Genomic DNA, 19,213 nt, shown 5'->3' with positions numbered 1-19,213 from the left:
ATTGAGTACCTTACGAAAGACGTCGTTGATGAAATCCTGGAAGACAGCGGGAGCATTACATAAACCGAAAGGCATTACCAGATATTCGTAGTGTCCACTACGCGTGTTGAAGGCCGTCTTCTATTCATCCCCCTTCCTGATGCGCACCAAGTTATAGGCACCACGTAGATCCAACTTGGAAAAAATCTTGGCCCCCTGTAATTTATCGAACAGTTCGGTAATAAGGGGAAGGGGGTAACGATTTTTAATAGTTATGTGGTTTAAACCCCTGTAGTCGATGCAAGGCCTCAACGACCCGTCCTTTTTCTTGACGAAGAAAAACCCAGCCCCTGCTGGGGAATTGGAGTGACAAATAAAGCCTTTCTTGAGATTCTCCTGGATATATTCATCCATAGCGTGAGATTCTGGTAACGAGAAGGGGTAGGTCTTGGACTTGGGTAGGGAGTAACCTGGAACTAGGTCGATCAGACAATCGTATGTCCTGTGTGGCGGCAAGAGGTCTGACTGTACCTTATTGAAAACGTCCTGGAATTGATGGTAAACGGAAGGTAGAATAACTTCGGGAACAGAGGTATTGGCCAGCAGTTGATGAGTCTCGCCTGACCTCGGCCTCCAGGAAATGGGAGCAGAGGAAGTCCAGTCAATGAGAGGATTGTTAAGCTGTAGCCAAGGAAGGCCAAGGGTGATGGGTATCCCAGGAGCGTGAATGGCATCGAGAACTAAGATCTCCTTGTGCAGATGTGAGGACAGAAGCAAGGGAGCCGTCTCTAAGGAGATGTGGGCCGGGGTAAGAGGACGTCCATCGATACCGACGAGTGCGATAGGAACCTTCTTTCTCACGAGTGGTATGCGGTTTAATCTGGCGAATTCAAGATCCACGAAGTTTCCTCCAGCTCCTGAGTCAATGAAAGCGGCGGTAGAAGTCTTGAATTTATCGCCTGAAAGGGAGACTGGAAATGTAAGTTTCTTAGGGAGTTCACCTTTAGAAAGGGGACGTGGAGACATTACACCCAGAGAGAGCCCCTCTGTACTCACTGGGTGTTCCCGTTTCCCGGACACAGTGGACACTCGCGAACCAGATGTTCCATGGATCCGCAGTAGAAACACAATCCCCCGGCGTGGCGGAACTGCCGTATCGGTGTGCGGATGCGTTGTACCCGCAATTGCATTGGCTCTGGCAACTCCAGTGCAGGACGAAGAGGTATGGTAGCACTTGGGGGAGCAGAAGTGTTGCTGGGAGTACTGGAGAACGGAACTTGAAAGTTATGGAAGCGAGTGCGCTGACGCTCTGAGCGGCGTACCTGGATACGTTGATCCACTCGGACAGCCAAATCAATGAGGACCTCCAATTGATTCGGCCTGGATTGGCGAGAGAGTTCGTCCTTGATGGGATCTGCCAGACCTTGCCAGAATACGGAGACGAGAGCCTCTTGTCCCCAGTTAGTCTTGGCTGCTAGAGTCCGGAATTCCACAGCATACTGTGTCACCATTCGCCGTCCCTGAGTGATCTGGAGGAGAGAAACAGATGCCATCTCCCGACGAGCGGGATAATCGAATACTTGTTGAAACTCGGCTTTAAATGCCGGGTAATCTTGGGTAAGGTCAGAACGTCGCTCCCAAACCGGGGAAGCCCAAGCCAGGGCGCTGCCAGTTTCCTCAGGGTTTTGTCAGCATTCAGGTTTAGAAGTTTCCCCTGTGTCTTGCAAGCAGCCTCTTCTGGTAGACTCAAGACGCCTGTCCCCATGTCAGTCTCACAAGTTGTGAGAGTCAGGGAAAATCTCACTTCCTGCCTCAAGGGCAGGCTTTTCTAAGCAACCTAATCAGACAGGTGGTGTTTATTAATTGACTACCAGCAGTTAACCACCACACTACTGGATTAGAGGCATATTTCCTGAACAGGGATAACTCCCCTGTTACAGTGTTATACACATTTAGTGCGCTTTTTGGTTCTGTGTTTTTTCTGCATCAAGAATGAGTTTTGCTCACTAGAATGCAGTCTACTAGGAACGAGTCTCACTTAAAAGGCAGTCTCGCATTAGGAATGCGCCTCAATCATTAGAAGGTACTCTCACTCATTCAGAATAAGTCTCGCTCGTTAGAAGGCACTCACTCAATAGGAATAAATCTCATTCTTTAGAAGGCACTCACTTATCAGCAATTAGTCTCACTTATTACAAGGCTCACTTATTAGAAATGTGTTTCACTTGCTAGAAGGCAGTCTCACTCATTGGAAGGCAGTCTCGCTCATTAGAAGGCAGTCTGGCTCATTAGAAGGCAGTCTCGCTCATTAGAAGGCAGTCTGGCTCATTAGAAGGCAGTCTGGCTCATTAGAAGGCAGTCTCGCTCATTAGAAGGCAATCTGGCTCATTAGAACTCCTGACGAAGCATCTGACGAAACGCGTAGAGCAGGGGAGCGCAAACTTTTTGTGCTGCGCCCCCCTGTCACTCTGCCCCCGGCTCTCGCGCCCCCCTGCCTACCTTCATTCGCGTCAGATGACGTCACACGCCCACGCAGCGTCAAGTCACATGGTGCCGCGGCGTCTATTGACGCCGCGTTGCCATGGCGACGCAACACAGACGGCTGAATCCCGGTAAGTAAACAGTTGCAGGGGCCTCACGCGATCCCCCGGCATTTAATTTAAATGCCTGGGGGAAGAGCGCGGGGCCTCTGCAACTGCCCGCGCCCCCCAGCACAATCTCCCGCCCCCCCTGGGGGTCGCGCCCCCCACTTTGCGCACCGCTGGCGTAGAGTTTGCAGTGAGGGAACCTGTTCGGAAAGACTGGCAGAATTCAGGCAGAGGTCACGTCCAGTGGGAACTTCCGCCCTTAGCCGTGACGCGATAGCGGAAGTGACGCGACGGCTGTGACGTATGCGGAAATCACAGCAAGAGATTCCAAGACGCTGTGAAGCTGCCTGCACCTGCATTAAAGAACGATCGACGGTTCTCTCCCCCACCTGATTTTAACATGGCAAATGTGAGTGTGTTATACTCTTGTTAATTGTTTGAATTATACCAAGTTGGAATAGTATGCACTATTGTGGCTTTTCTTTATTCTTACATACCCGTGCACTGAGGGATATCCCGGCAATTACTGTCTAAAGGGCTCCAGTCAGAGAGAGAAGGATCTCTGACATGTGATATTATCTGCGACTTTTGTGAGTTCTATTTTATAGATTCATTCCATTCATGCAGTATATTACAATCTGCACTATATATGTTATTTTTTTCTTACATATATGACCACACTTTCCTGCGCTCCTCCTCATCTGCAAGCAACACAAGTCTACCATTCTGGGATCTGGAACTGTCCCATCTGAGGAAGTTGAGCTGCTCATTTTACACTTTTATTTTTTCACTATTGGTGTTAGATACATTTGTGTACTTAAGTTGTATTCTTAACAACATTACTGGTTTATCATTCGGGAGCGCCCAGTCCATTCCCCACTTCCTTCCCTCCCCATTCCCCACATCCCCCTATATTTTGTATTCATTAGAAGGCAGTCTCGCTCATTAGAAGGCAGTCTCGCTCATTAGAAGGCAGTCTCGCTCATTAGAAGGCAGTCTGGCTCATTAGAAGGCAGTTTGGCTCATTAGAAGGCAGTCTGGCTCATTAGAAGGCAGTCTCGCTCATTAGAAGGCAGTCTGGCTCATTAGAAGGCAGTCTGGCTCATTAGAAGGCAGTTTCGCTCATTAGAAGGCAGTCTCGCTCATTAGAAGGCAGTCTGGCTCATTAGAAGCCAGTCTCGCTCATTAGAAGGCAGTCTGGCTCATTAGAAGCCAGTCTCGCTCATTAGAAGGCAGTCTGGCTCATTAGAAGGCAATCTGGCTCATTAGAAGGCAGTCTCGCTCATTAGAAGGCAGTCTCGCTCATTAGAAGGCAGTCTTGCTCATTAGAAGGCAGTCTGGTTCATTAGAAGGCAATCTGGTTCATTAGAAGGCAGTCTGGTTCATTAGAAGGCAGTCTGGCTCATTAGAAGGCACTCTCGCTCATTAGAAGGCAGTCTCGCTCATTAGAAGGCAGTCTGGTTCATTAGAAGGCAGTCTGGTTCATTAGAAGGCAGTCTGGTTCATTAGAAGGCAGTCTGGCTCATAGAAGGCAGTCTGGCTCATTAGAAGGCAATCTGGCTCATTAGAAGGCAGTCTGGCTCATTAGAAGGCAGTCTGGCTCATTAGAAGGCAGTCTTGCTCATTAGAAGGCAATCTGGTTCATTAGAAGGCAGTCTGGCTCATTAGAAGGCAGTCTGGCTCATTAGAAGGCACTCTTGCTCATTAGAAGGCAGTCTGGCTCATTAGAAGGCAGTCTGGCTCATTAGAAGGCAGTCTGGCTCATTAGAAGGCAGTCTGGCTCATTAGAAGGCACTCTTGCTCATTAGAAGGCAGTCTGGTTCATTAGAAGGCAGTCTCGCTCATTAGAAGGCAGTCTCGCTCATTAGAAGGCAGTCTGGCTCATTAGAAGGCAGTCTCGCTCATTAGAAGGCAGTCTGGTTCATTAGAAGGCAGTCTGGTTCATTAGAAGGCAGTCTGGCTCATTAGAAGGCAGTCTCGCTCAGAAGGCAGTCTGGCTCATTAGAAGGCAGTCTGGCTCATTAGAAGGCAGTCTGGCTCATTAGAAGGCAGTCTGGCTCATTAGAAGGCACTCTCGCTCATTAGAAGGCAGTCTGGCTCATTAGAAGGCAGTCTGGCTCATTAGAAGGCAGTCTCGCTCATTAGAAGGCAGTCTGGCTCATTAGAAGGCAGTCTGGCTCATTAGAAGGCAGTCTGGCTCATTAGAAGGCAGTCTCGCTCATTAGAAGGCAGTCTGGCTCACTAGAATGCATTCTGGCTCATTAGAAGGCAGTCTGGCTCATTAGAAGGCACTCTTGCTCATTAGAAGGCAGTCTGGCTTATTAGAAGGCAGTCTGGCTCATTAGAAGGCAGTCTGGCTCATTAGAAGGCAGTCTGGTTCATTAGAAGGCAGTCTGGCTCATTAGAAGGCAGTCTGGCTCATTAGAAGGCAGTCTGGCTCATTAGAAGGCAGTCTGGCTCATTAGAAGGCAGTCTCGCTCATTAGAAGCCAGTCTGGCTCATTAGAAGGCAATCTGGCTCATTAGAAGGCAGTCTCGCTCATTAGAAGGCAGTCTCGCTCATTAGAAGGCAGTCTCGCTCATTAGAAGGCAGTCTCACTCATTAGAAGGCAGTCTGGTTCATTAGAAGGCTGTCTGGTTCATTAGAAGGCAGTCTGGCTCATTAGAAGGCAATCTGGCTCATTAGAAGGCAGTCTGGCTCATTAGAAGGCAATCTGGCTCATTAGAAGGCAGTCTCGCTCATTAGAAGGCAGTCTCGCTCATTAGAAGGCAGTCTGGCTCATTAGAAGGCAGTCTCGCTCATTAGAAGGCAGTCTGGTTCATTAGAAGGCAGTCTGGCTCATTAGAAGGAAGTCTGGCTCATTAGAAGGCAGTCTGGCTCATTAGAAGGCAGTCTTGCTCATTAGAAGGCAGTCTGGCTCATTAGAAGGCAGTCTTGCTCATTAGAAGGCAGTCTGGCTCATTAGAAGGCAGTCTGGCTCATTAGAAGGCAGTCTGGCTCATTAGAAGGCAGTCTGGCTCATTAGAAGGCAGTCTGGCTCATTAGAAGGCAGTCTCGCTCATTAGAAGGCAGTCTCGCTCATTAGAAGGCAGTCTCGCTCATTAGAAGGCAATCTGGCTCATTAGAAGGCAGTCTCGCTCATAAGAAGGCAGTCTCGCTCATTAGAAGGCAATCTGACTCAGGAATAATCTAATTTACCAAAACCACTGCTAAATTCGGTTGTCATCAACAGAAGCTCCACTCATGTCATTAATCCTCAAATGAGCTAAAGAGGCCACATTTCAACAGGATACCTGAAATGTTAACTATAAGAGCCGGTCTATTCACAAACTACTCGCTAGTATTGAAAGACAGTTTGTCGTCTAATTTATGAACAGTATTCTGAGTCTGTCACTTTTTGGAGGGTAGTCTCACACCTTAGAGCAGAATCCAGCTCACTGGAAGACCATCTCGTTTATTAGGAATGGATCTCACTAGTTGTACGGCAGTGTCACTTATTAAGAATAAATCTTCTTTTTAGAAAGTTGTTTCACTCACTAAGTATGAACCTCACTCATTGGGAATACATCTCACTGGAATAAATCTCACTCTTTGGGAATAAATCTCACTCTTTGGGAATAAATCTCACTCGTCGGGAATAAATCTCACTCTTTGGGAATAAATCTCACTCGTCGGGAATAAATCTCACTCGTCGGGAATAAATCTCACTCATTGGGAATAAATCTCACTCGTTGGGAATAAATCTCACTCGTTGCGAATAAATCTCACTCGTTGGGAATAAATCTCACTCATTGGGAATACATCTCACTCATTGCGAATAAATCTCACTCATTGGGAATACATCTCACTGGAATAAATCTCACTCGTTGGGAATAAATCTCACTCATTGCGAATAAATCTCACTCGTTGGGAATAAATCTCACTCATTGGGAATACATCTCACTGGAATAAATCTCACTCGTTGGGAATAAATCTCACTCATTGGGAATAAATCTCACTCATTGGGAATAAATCTCACTCGTTGCGAATAAATCTCACTCGTTGGGAATAAATCTCACTCGTTGGTAATAAATCTCACTCGTTGGGAATAAATCTCACTCGTTGGGAATAAATCTCACTCGTTGGGAATAAATCTCACTCGTTGCCGAATAAATCTCACTTGCTGCGGATACATCTCACTCATTGGGAATAAATCTCACTTGTTGGGGATACATCTCACTCATTGGGAATAAATCTCACTCGTCGGGAATAAATCTCACTCGTCGGGAATAAATCTCACTCGTCGGGAATAAATCTCACTCGTTGGGGAGAAATCTCACTCATTGGGAATAAATCTCACTCAGGGCCTCATGCAGAGAGCAGCGCTATTTAAAATTGGAGAGGGGAATAAAAAGTAGGTTTAATGTAGAGTTGTATTCTCCATATGCAGAAATGGGCGAAATCCGCTATTTTTAGCATTACTGCATGTGGAGAATTGTAAATGAGGAGATGCGCGCAGCTGAAAGGGAAAAAAAAAATCGCGCATTTTTTTTTTGTTTCCCTATAGCCGGCGAGCTACTGCTTCTTGCCAACTTTAGTTGGCGGCGAAAATTGGAGAAAATCGCGCCAAAAACAGCCGCTAGATGGCGAGTGCGCCTTTCTGAATTCGGATATTTTTCAGACTGGCGAGATGTACTTTCTCGCCAGCCGCGCGGCGAGATTTTCAAATAGAAAAAAAAATGGCGCTTTTTTTCCTACCTCGCCATTTTCAGCTGTTTTTAGCGAGATTTTCTCCGGAAAATGGCGAGATTGTAAATAGCGCTGCTCTCTGCATGAGGCCCTTATTGCGAATAAATCTCACTCGTTGGGAATAAATCTCACTCGTTGGGAATACATCTCACTCATTGGGAATAAATCTCACTCATTGCGAAGAAATCTCACTCGTTGGGAATAAATCTCACTCGTTGGGAATAAATCTCACTCGTTGGGAATAAATCTCACTCACTGGAATAAATCTCACTCGTTGGGAATAAATCTCACTCGTTGGGAATAAATCTCACTCGTTGGGAATAAATCTCACTCATTGGGAATAAATCTCACTCGTTGGGAATAAATCTCACTCGTTGGGAATAAATCTCACTCGTTGGGAATAAATCTCACTCGTTGGGAATAAATCTCATTCGTTGGGAATAAATCTCATTCGTTGGGAATAAATCTCACTCGGGAATAAATCTCACTTGCTGGGGATACATCTCACTCATTGGGATTAAATCTCACTTTCTGGGGATAAATCTCACTCGTCGCTGAATAAATCTCACTCATTAGAATAAATCTCACTCATTAGAATAAATCTCACTCATTAGAATAAATCTCACTCATTGGGAATAAATCTCACTCATTGGGAATAAATCTCACTCGTTGCGAATAAATCTCACTCGTTGGGAATAAATCTCACTCGTCGGGAATAAATCTCACTCGGGGAGAAATCTCACTCGTTGGGGAGAAATCTCACTCATTGGGAATAAATCTTACTCAGGGCCTCATGCAGAGAGCAGCGCTATTTAAAATTGGAGAGGGGAATAAAAAGTAGGTTTAATGGAGAGTTTTATTCTCCATATGCAGAAATGGGCGAAATCCGCTATTTTTAGCATTACTGCATGTGGAGAATTGTAAATGAGGAGATGCGCGCAGCTGAAAGGGGGAAAAAAAATCGCGCATTTTTTTTTTGTTTCCCTATAGCCGGCGAGCTCCTGCTTCTTGCCAACTTTAGTTGGCGGAGAAAATTGGAGAAAATCGCGCCAAAAACAGCCGCTAGATGGCGAGCGCGCCTTTCTGAATTCGGATATTTTTCAGACTGGCGAGATGTACTTTCTCGCCAGCCGCGCGGCGAGATTTTCAAATAGAAAAAAAAAATGGCGCTTTTTTTCCTACCTAGCCATTTTCAGCTGTTTTTAGCGAGATTTTCTCCGGAAAATGGCGAGATTGTAAATAGCGCTGCTCTCTGCATGAGGCCCTTATTGCGAATAAATCTCACTCGTTGGGAATAAATCTCACTCGTTGGGAATACATCTCACTCACTGGAATAAATCTCACTCGTTGGGAATAAATCTCACTCGTTGGGAATACATCTCACTCGTTGGGAATACATCTCACTCATTGGGAATAAATCTCACTCATTGAGAATAAATCTCACTCGTTGGGAATAAATCTCACTCGTTGGGAATAAATCTCACTCACTGGAATAAATCTCACTCGTTGGGAATAAATCTCACTCGTTGGGAATAAATCTCACTCGTTGGGAATAAATCTCACTCGTTGGGAATAAATCTCATTCGTTGGGAATAAATCTCACTCGTTGGGAATAAATCTCACTCGTTGGGAATAAATCTCACTCGTTGGGAATAAATCTCACTCGTTGGGAATAAATCTCACTCGTTGGGAATAAATCTCATTCGTTGGGAATAAATCTCACTCGTTGGGAATAAATCTCACTCGCTGGGAATAAATCTCATTCGTTGGGAATAAATCTCACTCGGGAATAAATCTCACTTGCTGGGGATACATCTCACTCGTTGGGAATAAATCTCACTTTCTGGGGATAAATCTCACTCGTCGCTGAATAAATCTCACTCATTAGAATAAATCTCACTCATTAGAATAAATCTCACTCATTAGCATAAATCTCACTCATTGGGAATAAATCTCACTCATTGGGAATAAATCTCACTCGTTGCGAATAAATCTCACTCGTTGGGAATAAATCTCACTCGTTGGGAATAAATCTCACTCGTTGGGAATAAATCTCACTCGTTGCCGAATAAATCTCACTTGCTGCGGATACATCTCACTCATTGGGAATAAATCTCACTTGTTGGGGATACATCTCACTCATTGGGAATAAATCTCACTCGTCGGGAATAAATCTCACTCGTCGGGAATAAATCTCACTCGTCGGGAATAAATCTCACTCGTCAGGAATAAATCTCACTCGGGGAGAAATCTCACTTGTGGGGGAGAAATCTCACTCATTGGGAATAAATCTCACTCAGGGCCTCATGCAGAGAGCAGCGCTATTTAAAATTGGAGAGGGGAATAAAAAGTAGGTTTAATGGAGAGTTTTATTCTCCATATGCAGAAATGGGCGAAATCCGCTATTTTTAGCATTACTGCATGTGGAGAATTGTAAATTAGGAGATGCGCGCAGCTGAAAGGGAAAAAAAATCGCGCATTTTTTTTTTTGTTTCCCTATAGCCGGCGAGCTCCTGCTTCTTGCCAACTTTAGTTGGCGGAGAAAATTGGAGAAAATCGCGCCAAAAACAGCCGCTAGATGGCGAGCGCGCCTTTCTGAATTCGGATATTTTTCAGACTGGCGAGATGTACTTTCTCGCCAGCCGCGCGGCGAGATTTTCAAATAGAAAAAAAAAATGGCGCTTTTTTTCCTACCTCGCCATTTTCAGCTGTTTTTAGCGAGATTTTCTCCGGAAAATGGCGAGATTGTAAATAGCGCTGCTCTCTGCATGAGGCCCTTATTGCGAATAAATCTCACTCGTTGGGAATAAATCTCACTCGTTGGGAATACATCTCACTCATTGGGAATAAATCTCACTCGTTGGGAATAAATCTCACTCGTTGGGAATAAATCTCACTCGTTGGGAATAAATCTCACTCACTGGAATAAATCTCACTCGTTGGGAATAAATCTCACTCGTTGGGAATAAATCTCACTCGTTGGGAATAAATCTCACTCGTTGGGAATAAATCTCACTCGTTGGGAATAAATCTCACTCGTTGGGAATAAATCTCACTCGTTGGGAATAAATCTCACTCGTTGGGAATAAATCTCATTCGTTGGGAATAAATCTCACTCTGGAATAAATCTCACTTGCTGGGGATACATCTCACTCGTCGCTGAATAAATCTCACTCATTAGAATAAATCTCACTCATTAGAATAAATCTCACTCATTAGAATAAATCTCACTCATTGGGAATACATCTCACTCGTTGGGAATACATCTCACTCGTTGGGAATACATCTCACTCGTTGGGAATAAATCTCACTCGTTGGGAATAAATCTCACTCGTTGGGAATAAATCTCACTCGTTGGGAATAAATCTCACTCGTCGGGAATAAATCTCACTCGTCGGGAATAAATCTCACTCGTCGGGAATAAATCTCACTCGCTGGGGATAAATCTCACTCGCTGGGAATAAATCGCACTCGCTGGGAATAAATCTCACTCGCTGGGAATAAATCTCACTCGTTGGGAATAAATCTCACTCGTTGGGAATAAATCTCACTCGTTGGGAATAAATCTCACTCGTTGGGAATAAATCTCACTCGTTGGGAATAAATCTCACTCGTCGCTGAATAAATCTCACTCATTAGAATAAATCTCACTCATTAGAATAAATCTCACTCATTAGAATAAATCTCACTCATTGGGAATAAATCTCACTCGTTGCGAATAAATCTCACTCGTTGGGAATAAATCTCACTCGTTGGGAATAAATCTCACTCGCCGGGAATAAATCTCACTCGCTGGGAATAAATCTCACTCGCTGGGAATAAATCTCACTCGTTGGGAGGAAGTAACACTAGACGTTTCACTTTATAAGTAGCGGCATCCGCTTCTTCCCTTCTCTTCCAATATACTGTGTGCAGCCGCTGTTATCTCCCCAGCACAGTGCGAGCAGCGGCAGCGAAAGAGTTATTCCCGGCTGTCACTGCTGTCACTTTCAGGCTGCTCGTGTTGTGATATTTTACTTTGCTAATAAAGTTTACTAAAAAAAACCACGAAGCAGCCGTTGCCCACCCGTTCTGCGAAGGTTTCATTCGCGCACTGATTGGATAGAAGCGACTCCGTTGCTTCCCGGTGATTGGATAACCTGCGCTGTGATCCCGCCCACCTGGATGTTTGGCATGGAGCACGAGGGCAGCAGCCGCGCCGCCGTTGTGTTGTTGCTATACGAAGACTAGTGTCGCGATCTCTTGGGGAAGATGGATCTGTATGATGAGCTACCGGAACCCCCGCGGTTTCCGGGTGAGGAAGCGATACAACGGGGCGTGTATACAACTACACCCCGCCATGACGTAGACACAGCTATGTGTGATGTAATAGTGTGACGTGAACACAGCTACGTATGATGTAACACAATAGTGATGTGTACACAGCTGTGTGATGTAACACAAGTGATGTTTACACAGCTACGTATAATGTAACACAAAAGTGTGACGTGTACGCAGCTACGAATAATGTAACAACAGTGTGACGTGTACGCAGCTACGTATGATGTAACACAGCTTCGTATAATGTAACACAATAGTGATGTGTACACAGCTACGTATGATGTAACAGTGTGACATGTACATAGCTACGTATGATGTAACAGTGTTACATGTACATAGCTACGTATGATTTAACAGTGTGACATGTATACAGCTATGTATGATGTAACAACCGTGTGACGTGTACACAGCTACGTATGATGTAACAGAACCGTGTTGTGTACACAGCTACATATGATGTAACAACAGCGTGACGTGTACACAGCTATGTATGGGATGTGTGATGTGTACACAGCTATGTATGATGTAACACAACCGTGTGACGTGTACACAGCTATGTATGATGTAACAGAACAATTACGTGTACACAGCTATGTATGATGTAACACAACAGGGTGTGACGTGTACACAGCTATGCATGGGATGTCTGATGTGTACACAGCTACATATGATGTAACAACAGTGTGACGTGTACGCAGCTATGCATGTGATGTGTGACTTGTACACAGCTACATATGATGTAACACTACAGTACATTGTGACGTGTACACAGCTATGTATCATGTAACAGAACAGTATGACGTGCACACAGCTACGTATGATGTAACAACAGTGTGACGTGTACACAGCTATGTGTGATGTAACACTACAGTGTGTGACGTGTACACAGCTATGTATGATGTAACACAACAGTATGACGTGTACACAGTATGTAATTTTTACATAGACTAACAACACAATGGGCCTCATGCAGAGAGCAGCGCTAACAGGAAAAGCGGCATTTTTTGCCAAAATCTGCCTTTAGAAAGGCAGGTAATGGCGAGTTTTGAAAGAAGCGCCATTTTTTTTTTTTTTTTTGCAAATCTCGCCGCGCGGCTGGCGAGAACCTAAATCTCTCCAGTGTTGAAAACGGCCGTATTCAGAAAGGCGCGAACGCCATCTAGCGGCTGTTCGCGCCAAAAAAATGGCGCGATTTTCAACATTTTGCTTCGCCAACAAAAGTTGGCAAGAAGCTGCAGCTCGGCGGCCGGTGGGGGAGAAAAAAAAAAACGCGATTTTTTTACAACAAGTTTCAACAGCGCGCATATCGCCGGTTCAAACTCTCCATATGCAGACAGGATTCTAAATGCAGTTTTATGACCTTCCGGCATATGGAGATTAAATCACGCCAAAAAAGGTACTATTTTTTTCTTTCTCCAATTCCACCGCTGCTCTCTGCATGAGGCCCAATGTGTGTTATGCACAGTGCAACAGAATAGTGTGATGCTTTCAGAGCTACACATGGTATAGTGCAACTACATAGTATGGTGTGTGTGTGTGTGTCGTGTTGTTATACTATGCAGCTACACATTAGTTGCATTTCACTTTGTGTAGCTGTGTATGTCATGTTCTGTTACACTACTTGGGTATATGTCACGTTGTGGTGTGACACTAAAGCTACAGTGCAAGAACGTGACATGCAACTACACAGTTTGACGTATACATGGTGAAATGCAGCTCTCCAATGTCACGACACACTGCATAACTACAACACCGGGGGATGTTTATACACCTACATCGTGTATGTGTGAGAGGATAACACAGAGTGAGATACTGTATATGAACCTGACGGCCCGTCCCCTCCTCTTGCAGCCCCTGCAGTATCTGGGACCGATGCAGCCCCTCCAGCCGGTGACCCCGCCGGCAAGCGAAGAGCAGATACCGCAGACTTACCGGCGAGCTGTGAACACCGGCACCAGGAAAAGAAAGTTTGTAAAGGTTTTCACAAAACTCGAAAATGCACCTGGGGTTTGTGTAAGAGGCTGCTGCCTTCTGTGTGTGTGTCCACAAGATACCCCCTTGCGTGTGCCACAAATGCAGCAATCTGTTCAGATATTTACAGAGCGGTGCTAAGCCCATTCACTTGACTAGGTTCGTAATCGCCCCCAACCTCCTTCCCTTAGCTTATTGTATTGTCGGGGTAACAATGTACAGTACTAGCAGCTGACAAATAATACAAACAAGTATTTCCTGTTCCTCTCCATAGCAGCGGGCACACTTGGGTTTATCTCTGCCTCTGGCGAGGATAGCACAGAAAAAGACATCCTGCAGGTAGTTTTTGCTGTAAGTATCCCCTCCTCCCACCTGCAGGTAGTCTCTTTCTTTCTGTCCTACCTGCCAGTAGATGTTGTTGGTTTTTGGGCTGACCTGACTGCCTTCCTGTTTTAGAGGACAGTTAATACCAGGGGGTCAGTTTCTCTTGCACTCTTCTTCTGCCGTCGCCCTCGGGTGAGGGGCAATTCAGGGGTCCCTGTGAGACCATAGCTTCCCGCAATGGAGGAAATCCCCCTCATCCTCTGGCAAAGAAGCAGCGTGTGCTGTTCTCCAGTCTGCCGGCCACATTGTAGGTCTGAGGCGTGGGGAGGTTAATTCAAACGGGCCGACGCCAGCATTTTTATAGGACACGGGTGTGGGTGGTTGGGGTTCCTGTTGTCTGTGTCCGGCATAGCAAGTCAGCGCAGCAGTAAAAGGTTTCTGCACAAGTCTTATAGGTAAGCTTTGTTTGACTATTTTCAACTTTTAAAGAGTTTTTTTTCTCAAAGGCATTTATGTCTTAATTTTTCTTAAGGCGCGTATTGCACAATGCCTGTTTTTCAATGTTTTGCTTAAAAAGTGCCTGTCTAGTAAACAAGATCCTGGCTTCAGGTCGCAGCAGGGCCTTGTCTCTATATTAAGGATAGTGCTATTCCAGTTCAAACATTGTGAACAAATGCTGTACGGCCATACTACAGTGATTTCTAAAATAAATACTGCCTGGTGCTGTATTAATCGGGGCCTCCGCTCAGCCAGAAGGAGACTTCTTCTTCTAAAGCCGCAGTATAGAAGTATGTACGGATTGTGAAAAGCCTGCCATGGAAAGAGGCTCTGGGAGGAGTAGCACAAGAACCTTCACCGCAAATCTTTTCTAACATGGATGAGTCGCTATCACAAAGCCTGCACTCAATAATGCAGACCCCCAAGAGATAAAGGTGTGAGGGAGTGAAGGGGTTAACCCCCACTCTGCCATGATGAGAAGTCGGACCACACCTTAGCTGCCACTCTGCTCGGGTGTTTCCAGTATTCTGCAGCTTGAAGACACAAATGGACATATGTCTTTTTTCAACCACATCTACTATGTAAAATCCTGCTAAGCGGGTCCTAGGAACGCTGCAACATTCTAGCTGCAGGCGTATGCTGGTTATTCAATAAAGAAATATCTGCTTTCATACCATTTTCTTTTTGGATTTCAGCAGAGCTTCAGTTACTCTTCTTTATTGACTAGGCTATTTAGGAATCAGGGGTTCCTGGTGCCTTCCTGCAATGATGGCCATTTTTGATTTGCTTGGATGTCTTTTTGAATAGAGTGGTGCTGTCTGACAAACTTGCTATGTATGCTGGTTATTGTTTGACGCTTTCCACTGCGGTATGAAGATATAGTGTATCCTGTTTTCCCAGTACGGGAAATAAAGGACATTTGTGTTAAAATACGTGGCGTGCAGTTCTTACGGACCCAACCGGGAGGACCCTGGAACAGAGAATAACCAAACTGCTGCTGCTCTGACAAGCAAAGGAACTAGCAGACTGGGTGGGGTTTTATCTGTCCCTGTCACCATTCCCTGCCGCATTACTCCTCGTAGACCTGGAGGGGCGTTCAGAGGAGTCTGGTTCAGGGCTAGAACTGAAAAGCACTAGATAGTTCATGAAGCCAGCTGCCATCTTAGTTTGACTATATAAAACCCCACCCAGTGCGCCAGTTCTTTGCTTGTTAACTTTTTGTTTACAGAGCAGCACTCTGGTTATTCTCTGTTCCCTAGCGCTGCGTCTTTCTCTGTTTCCCTCATCTGGCTTCTAGTTCTGCAGATCTACAGGTACCTATTTTTTGTCTTATTCCATTTGACGTAGTTGCCCCTGCTACATTGCTTTAGCATGTAGCACTGCAGTCCTTGAAGCTACCTTTTAGCTTATCTTGTTATTCCCTTTGGACGTATTGCTCCCTGCCTATTGTTTGTTCCCCAAGCCACCACAGCTTTTCAGTGTAGCGCTGCCCATTTTGCAGACTCCATTTTGTTTTCCTAGTCATTACTTTAGTGTAACATCAAACCCCACCAGTTTTTACTTCGGTTTCCATGTTACCTTCCAGGGTGTCATATATCCTGACATACACAAGCCTGAATTAAATAGGAGATACATTCTTCAGAAGATGAAGACTGGAGATCATCTGAGGAGGAGACACAAGTGAGACAGCCTGTTCAAAGGGGCCCTAAAGAAGATTCGATAATTCTTCATTCATAGGGCGATCCAAGAATGATTGATTGAAGTGGAATGGGCTCAGCCAATAGGAAGCTAAAGCCTGGGATGCTCCTCCCAAAGTGGATACGCCCATTTCCAGGTTGCCTGGAAGAACCACTCTACCGGTAGACATAGATCTGATGGCGACTAACCTAAACAGAAAGGTCCCTGTCTTTTACTTAATAGATTTTCATCTGCAAACAGCACACATAGATGTGCTCGCCTTCCCTTGGACATTCAGTGCAGTATACTTGTTTCCTCCTATTCCACTCATTCCAAGAGTGCTAAAAAGGATTAAAAACAAGGCGGAGGTGATCATAATGGGCCAAGAAAATCGTGGTTCCTATAAGTCATATGCATGGAAAAGGAACCTCCTTTCAGCCTTCCAGTATGACCTGAGTCAGGGGCCAATACTTCACCCTAAACCTCAATATGTGGGCACTTCAGGCCTCGAGATTGAATGGCAAATGCTCAGAAGTAGATGTCTCTGAGCCAGTTATCACTCATTAAATGGCTGCTAAAAAGTGCTTGGCTTCAAGTATATCATCGGGTATAGTTTGCCTGACACAAGTATTCTTTTACAGATTTTTTTGAATGGACTTCGTTTGGAAAGACCTGTGTTCTGAGATTCCTTCAGGCTGTAAAACATTTAAGGCCACAGATAAGAGAGAAATTTCCCCCATGGAACTTATTTCTAGTCCTCAAGGGTCTTGTGAAACCTCCTTTTTGAACCACTGCTTCGAATTAATTTGCAAATGTTAACAATAAGAACGGTGTTCCTAGTGACAATAACGTTGGCATGAAGAATTGGAGAACTTCAGGCATGATCATCAAAGCATCCTTTTTATTTATTTTTTATTATACATTATGGATAAAATTGGGCAGAAACAAGTTTATAATTTCTTACCGAAAAAAAAGATTTTCTCCGTTCCATCTTAACCAGGAGATAGTTATTCCTTCATTCCATCCAAATCTAACGGCACGTAAAGAAGATTCGAATTCTCTGGGTGTTGTTCGTTGTCTGAGGCACTACTTGGACAGGGTTGCCGACTTAGAAAGTCAGACAGGCTGGTCGTAATTCTGTGTGGTTCAAGGAAGGGTCAGCCAGCTACAAAAGCAACGTTTGCAAGATGGATCAAATCTTGCTTTAAGATAGCCTATGCCCATTCTGCCAGGGCAATGGCAACATCCTGGGCATTCAGAGTGCAAGTTTTTCCTGTCGGTGCAATGTCTGGCCATTATTCTGTACATTTCAAAGGCATTATAAATGGGATGTTCAGGCCTCTGCTTTGGATGTAGGATACTACAAACTGGAGTAACTTAAAAAAAAAAAGAAAAACCTTGTGTTTAGTCTGATTTTTTTAAATGTGACTCACTTATTTACTCGCCCTTGGTTTAATACTGCTTGGGAAGGTTTCCAGTGTGCCCACTGCCATGGAGAGGAACAGGAAAAAATGACCATACTTGGTCATTTTCGTTTCCTGTATTCTTTCCATGGCAATGGGCATATCTTCCCTGCCCCTTCATTGTTCATGTACGAACGATATTGATGTATCTTTCAGCTGGTGGGAAAACCTAATCCTCCTGCAGGTAGGAGTAGGGGCTACTTGCAGGAAGTACTACCTGCAGGAATCCTCCTTCTTTTATTTCTTCTTCTCCTCTCCCTATCCTGGATTGGGGCGGAGATAAACCCGAGTGTGCCCACTGCCGTGGAGATTAACAGGAACAGAAAATGACTAAGTATTAAAACCATTTTCCTTTGTGCATTACATTAGTCACTTTATATGGTTACATTTGGTGTAATCCTAGTGGTGCAAAAAAGATGTCCACTTGAGCAAGTCCCTTTATAGGACACTAATGAAATGGACAAACATTATTAACCTGTACCTGGCCACAGGGCTTCTCACGCAGTGTTTCTGTCAATAGAGGGGTATGAAATGAAACGCCTCTATAAAGCCGGACGTGCACATTCTGATAATCGACTCAAACTGCATTCTGTAGTTCATAATGCACCTGGCAATACCTGGACATGTCACCATTGACACGCTGGGGGAGGCGCGTTTCAGTTCCCCACTTCCCATTGGCGTCTGCGTCTCTGTTAGTGTGCATCTGTGACACTGACACGCCGCTAATGGTCTCCGCGCGCACGGGGAGGGTTACTGCCGGTTGCAATGGTGATTGATTGGGTCAGTCATCACTGCGCACAGCACAGGCGCTGGGCGGGCAGACACAATTTTCAGCGGTCGCAACCTTTCCATCCCTTTACAAATGTAAATATATAGTTTCGAGTTAAGCCATAGATGCCGGTGAACTTGTGGCGTGCATGTGAGCTGGCATGGGGGGAAGTGTGCGTAACTGAGTACTAGTGAGTGAAGGGAAGGTGAAGGTGCGGAAACCACCTCCGGTGAGAGAACCTGGTTTGGAATACAAACTGCTTCATCCTACTACGTGGCATGAAGTTCACGCATGGAAATTATACATAGTATTGTGTGCACCGACTGTATGAACTTGTTCTCTTCCCATTTACCCCAATGTGCACCGTGACAAAGTTGCCAAGTATATTGGCACAAACGATGCGATGTGCATTATTACTACTGTACTTACATTTTAATGCACAAATAAATTATAATATGATCCTAGTACATAGGCCCCCACGTCTGTGAGTAGGTTACTGGCCATGCACTTAAACTCAGGCTGCGCTGTAAAGCTGCGTAATACAGCAGTCAGGAGCTTATAGGGATTCAACAAGCAAAAGGGCACTCATTACCCAGAATCCTTGGCTGTCGTGGAAGCGCTGTGTGAGTATGGGGTGTAACATAAGTTTGAGGACATGCTTGAGACGTGAATGTGCTCGTAAGAATTCTTCATCATTGCTGTGCGGTGGAAGATTTTTCAAACTTTTAAAAAAAATCATAACTTATTTGTGTAAGGCCGCGCTCATGGTGGTGGCGCGGGGGCGCGCACGCGCTCTCCTGCAGACCCAGTGATATGTGCACTTGGCTGCAGGAGATTGGGGTGGCGAACGCGACACGGACGCGTCATGAAGCTGGTTCGCCCTCATTGGCTGAACC

The 19,213-nt window shown here is 45.1% G+C and overlaps 1 protein-coding gene across 3 annotated transcripts in view; it reads left to right on the top strand.

Moving 5' to 3' along the window:
• The first annotated feature begins 11,428 nt into the window (after positions 1 to 11,428).
• ILKAP (ILK associated serine/threonine phosphatase) overlaps positions 11,429 to 19,213 on the top strand; it is a 39,857-nt gene continuing 32,072 nt past the window's right edge. Inside the window, exons 1-2 of one of the 3 annotated variants that reach the window (XM_075569520.1) lie at positions 11,429 to 11,589; positions 13,467 to 13,622. In XM_075569520.1, coding sequence (XP_075425635.1) covers positions 11,547 to 11,589; positions 13,467 to 13,622 — 199 coding nt within the window. In that variant the 5' untranslated portion in view covers positions 11,429 to 11,546. The remainder of the gene's footprint in view (positions 11,590 to 13,466; positions 13,623 to 19,213) is intronic. The other 2 variants (XM_075569522.1, XM_075569521.1) reach the window with 2 other exon arrangements.

Source organism: Ascaphus truei, chromosome 14 (genome assembly GCF_040206685.1).
Source record: "Ascaphus truei isolate aAscTru1 chromosome 14, aAscTru1.hap1, whole genome shotgun sequence".
Classification (NCBI taxonomy): Eukaryota; Metazoa; Chordata; class Amphibia; order Anura; family Ascaphidae; genus Ascaphus; species Ascaphus truei.
The sequence above is the reverse complement of the archived record's forward strand: the minus strand, read 5'-3'. Positions and strand labels throughout refer to the sequence as shown.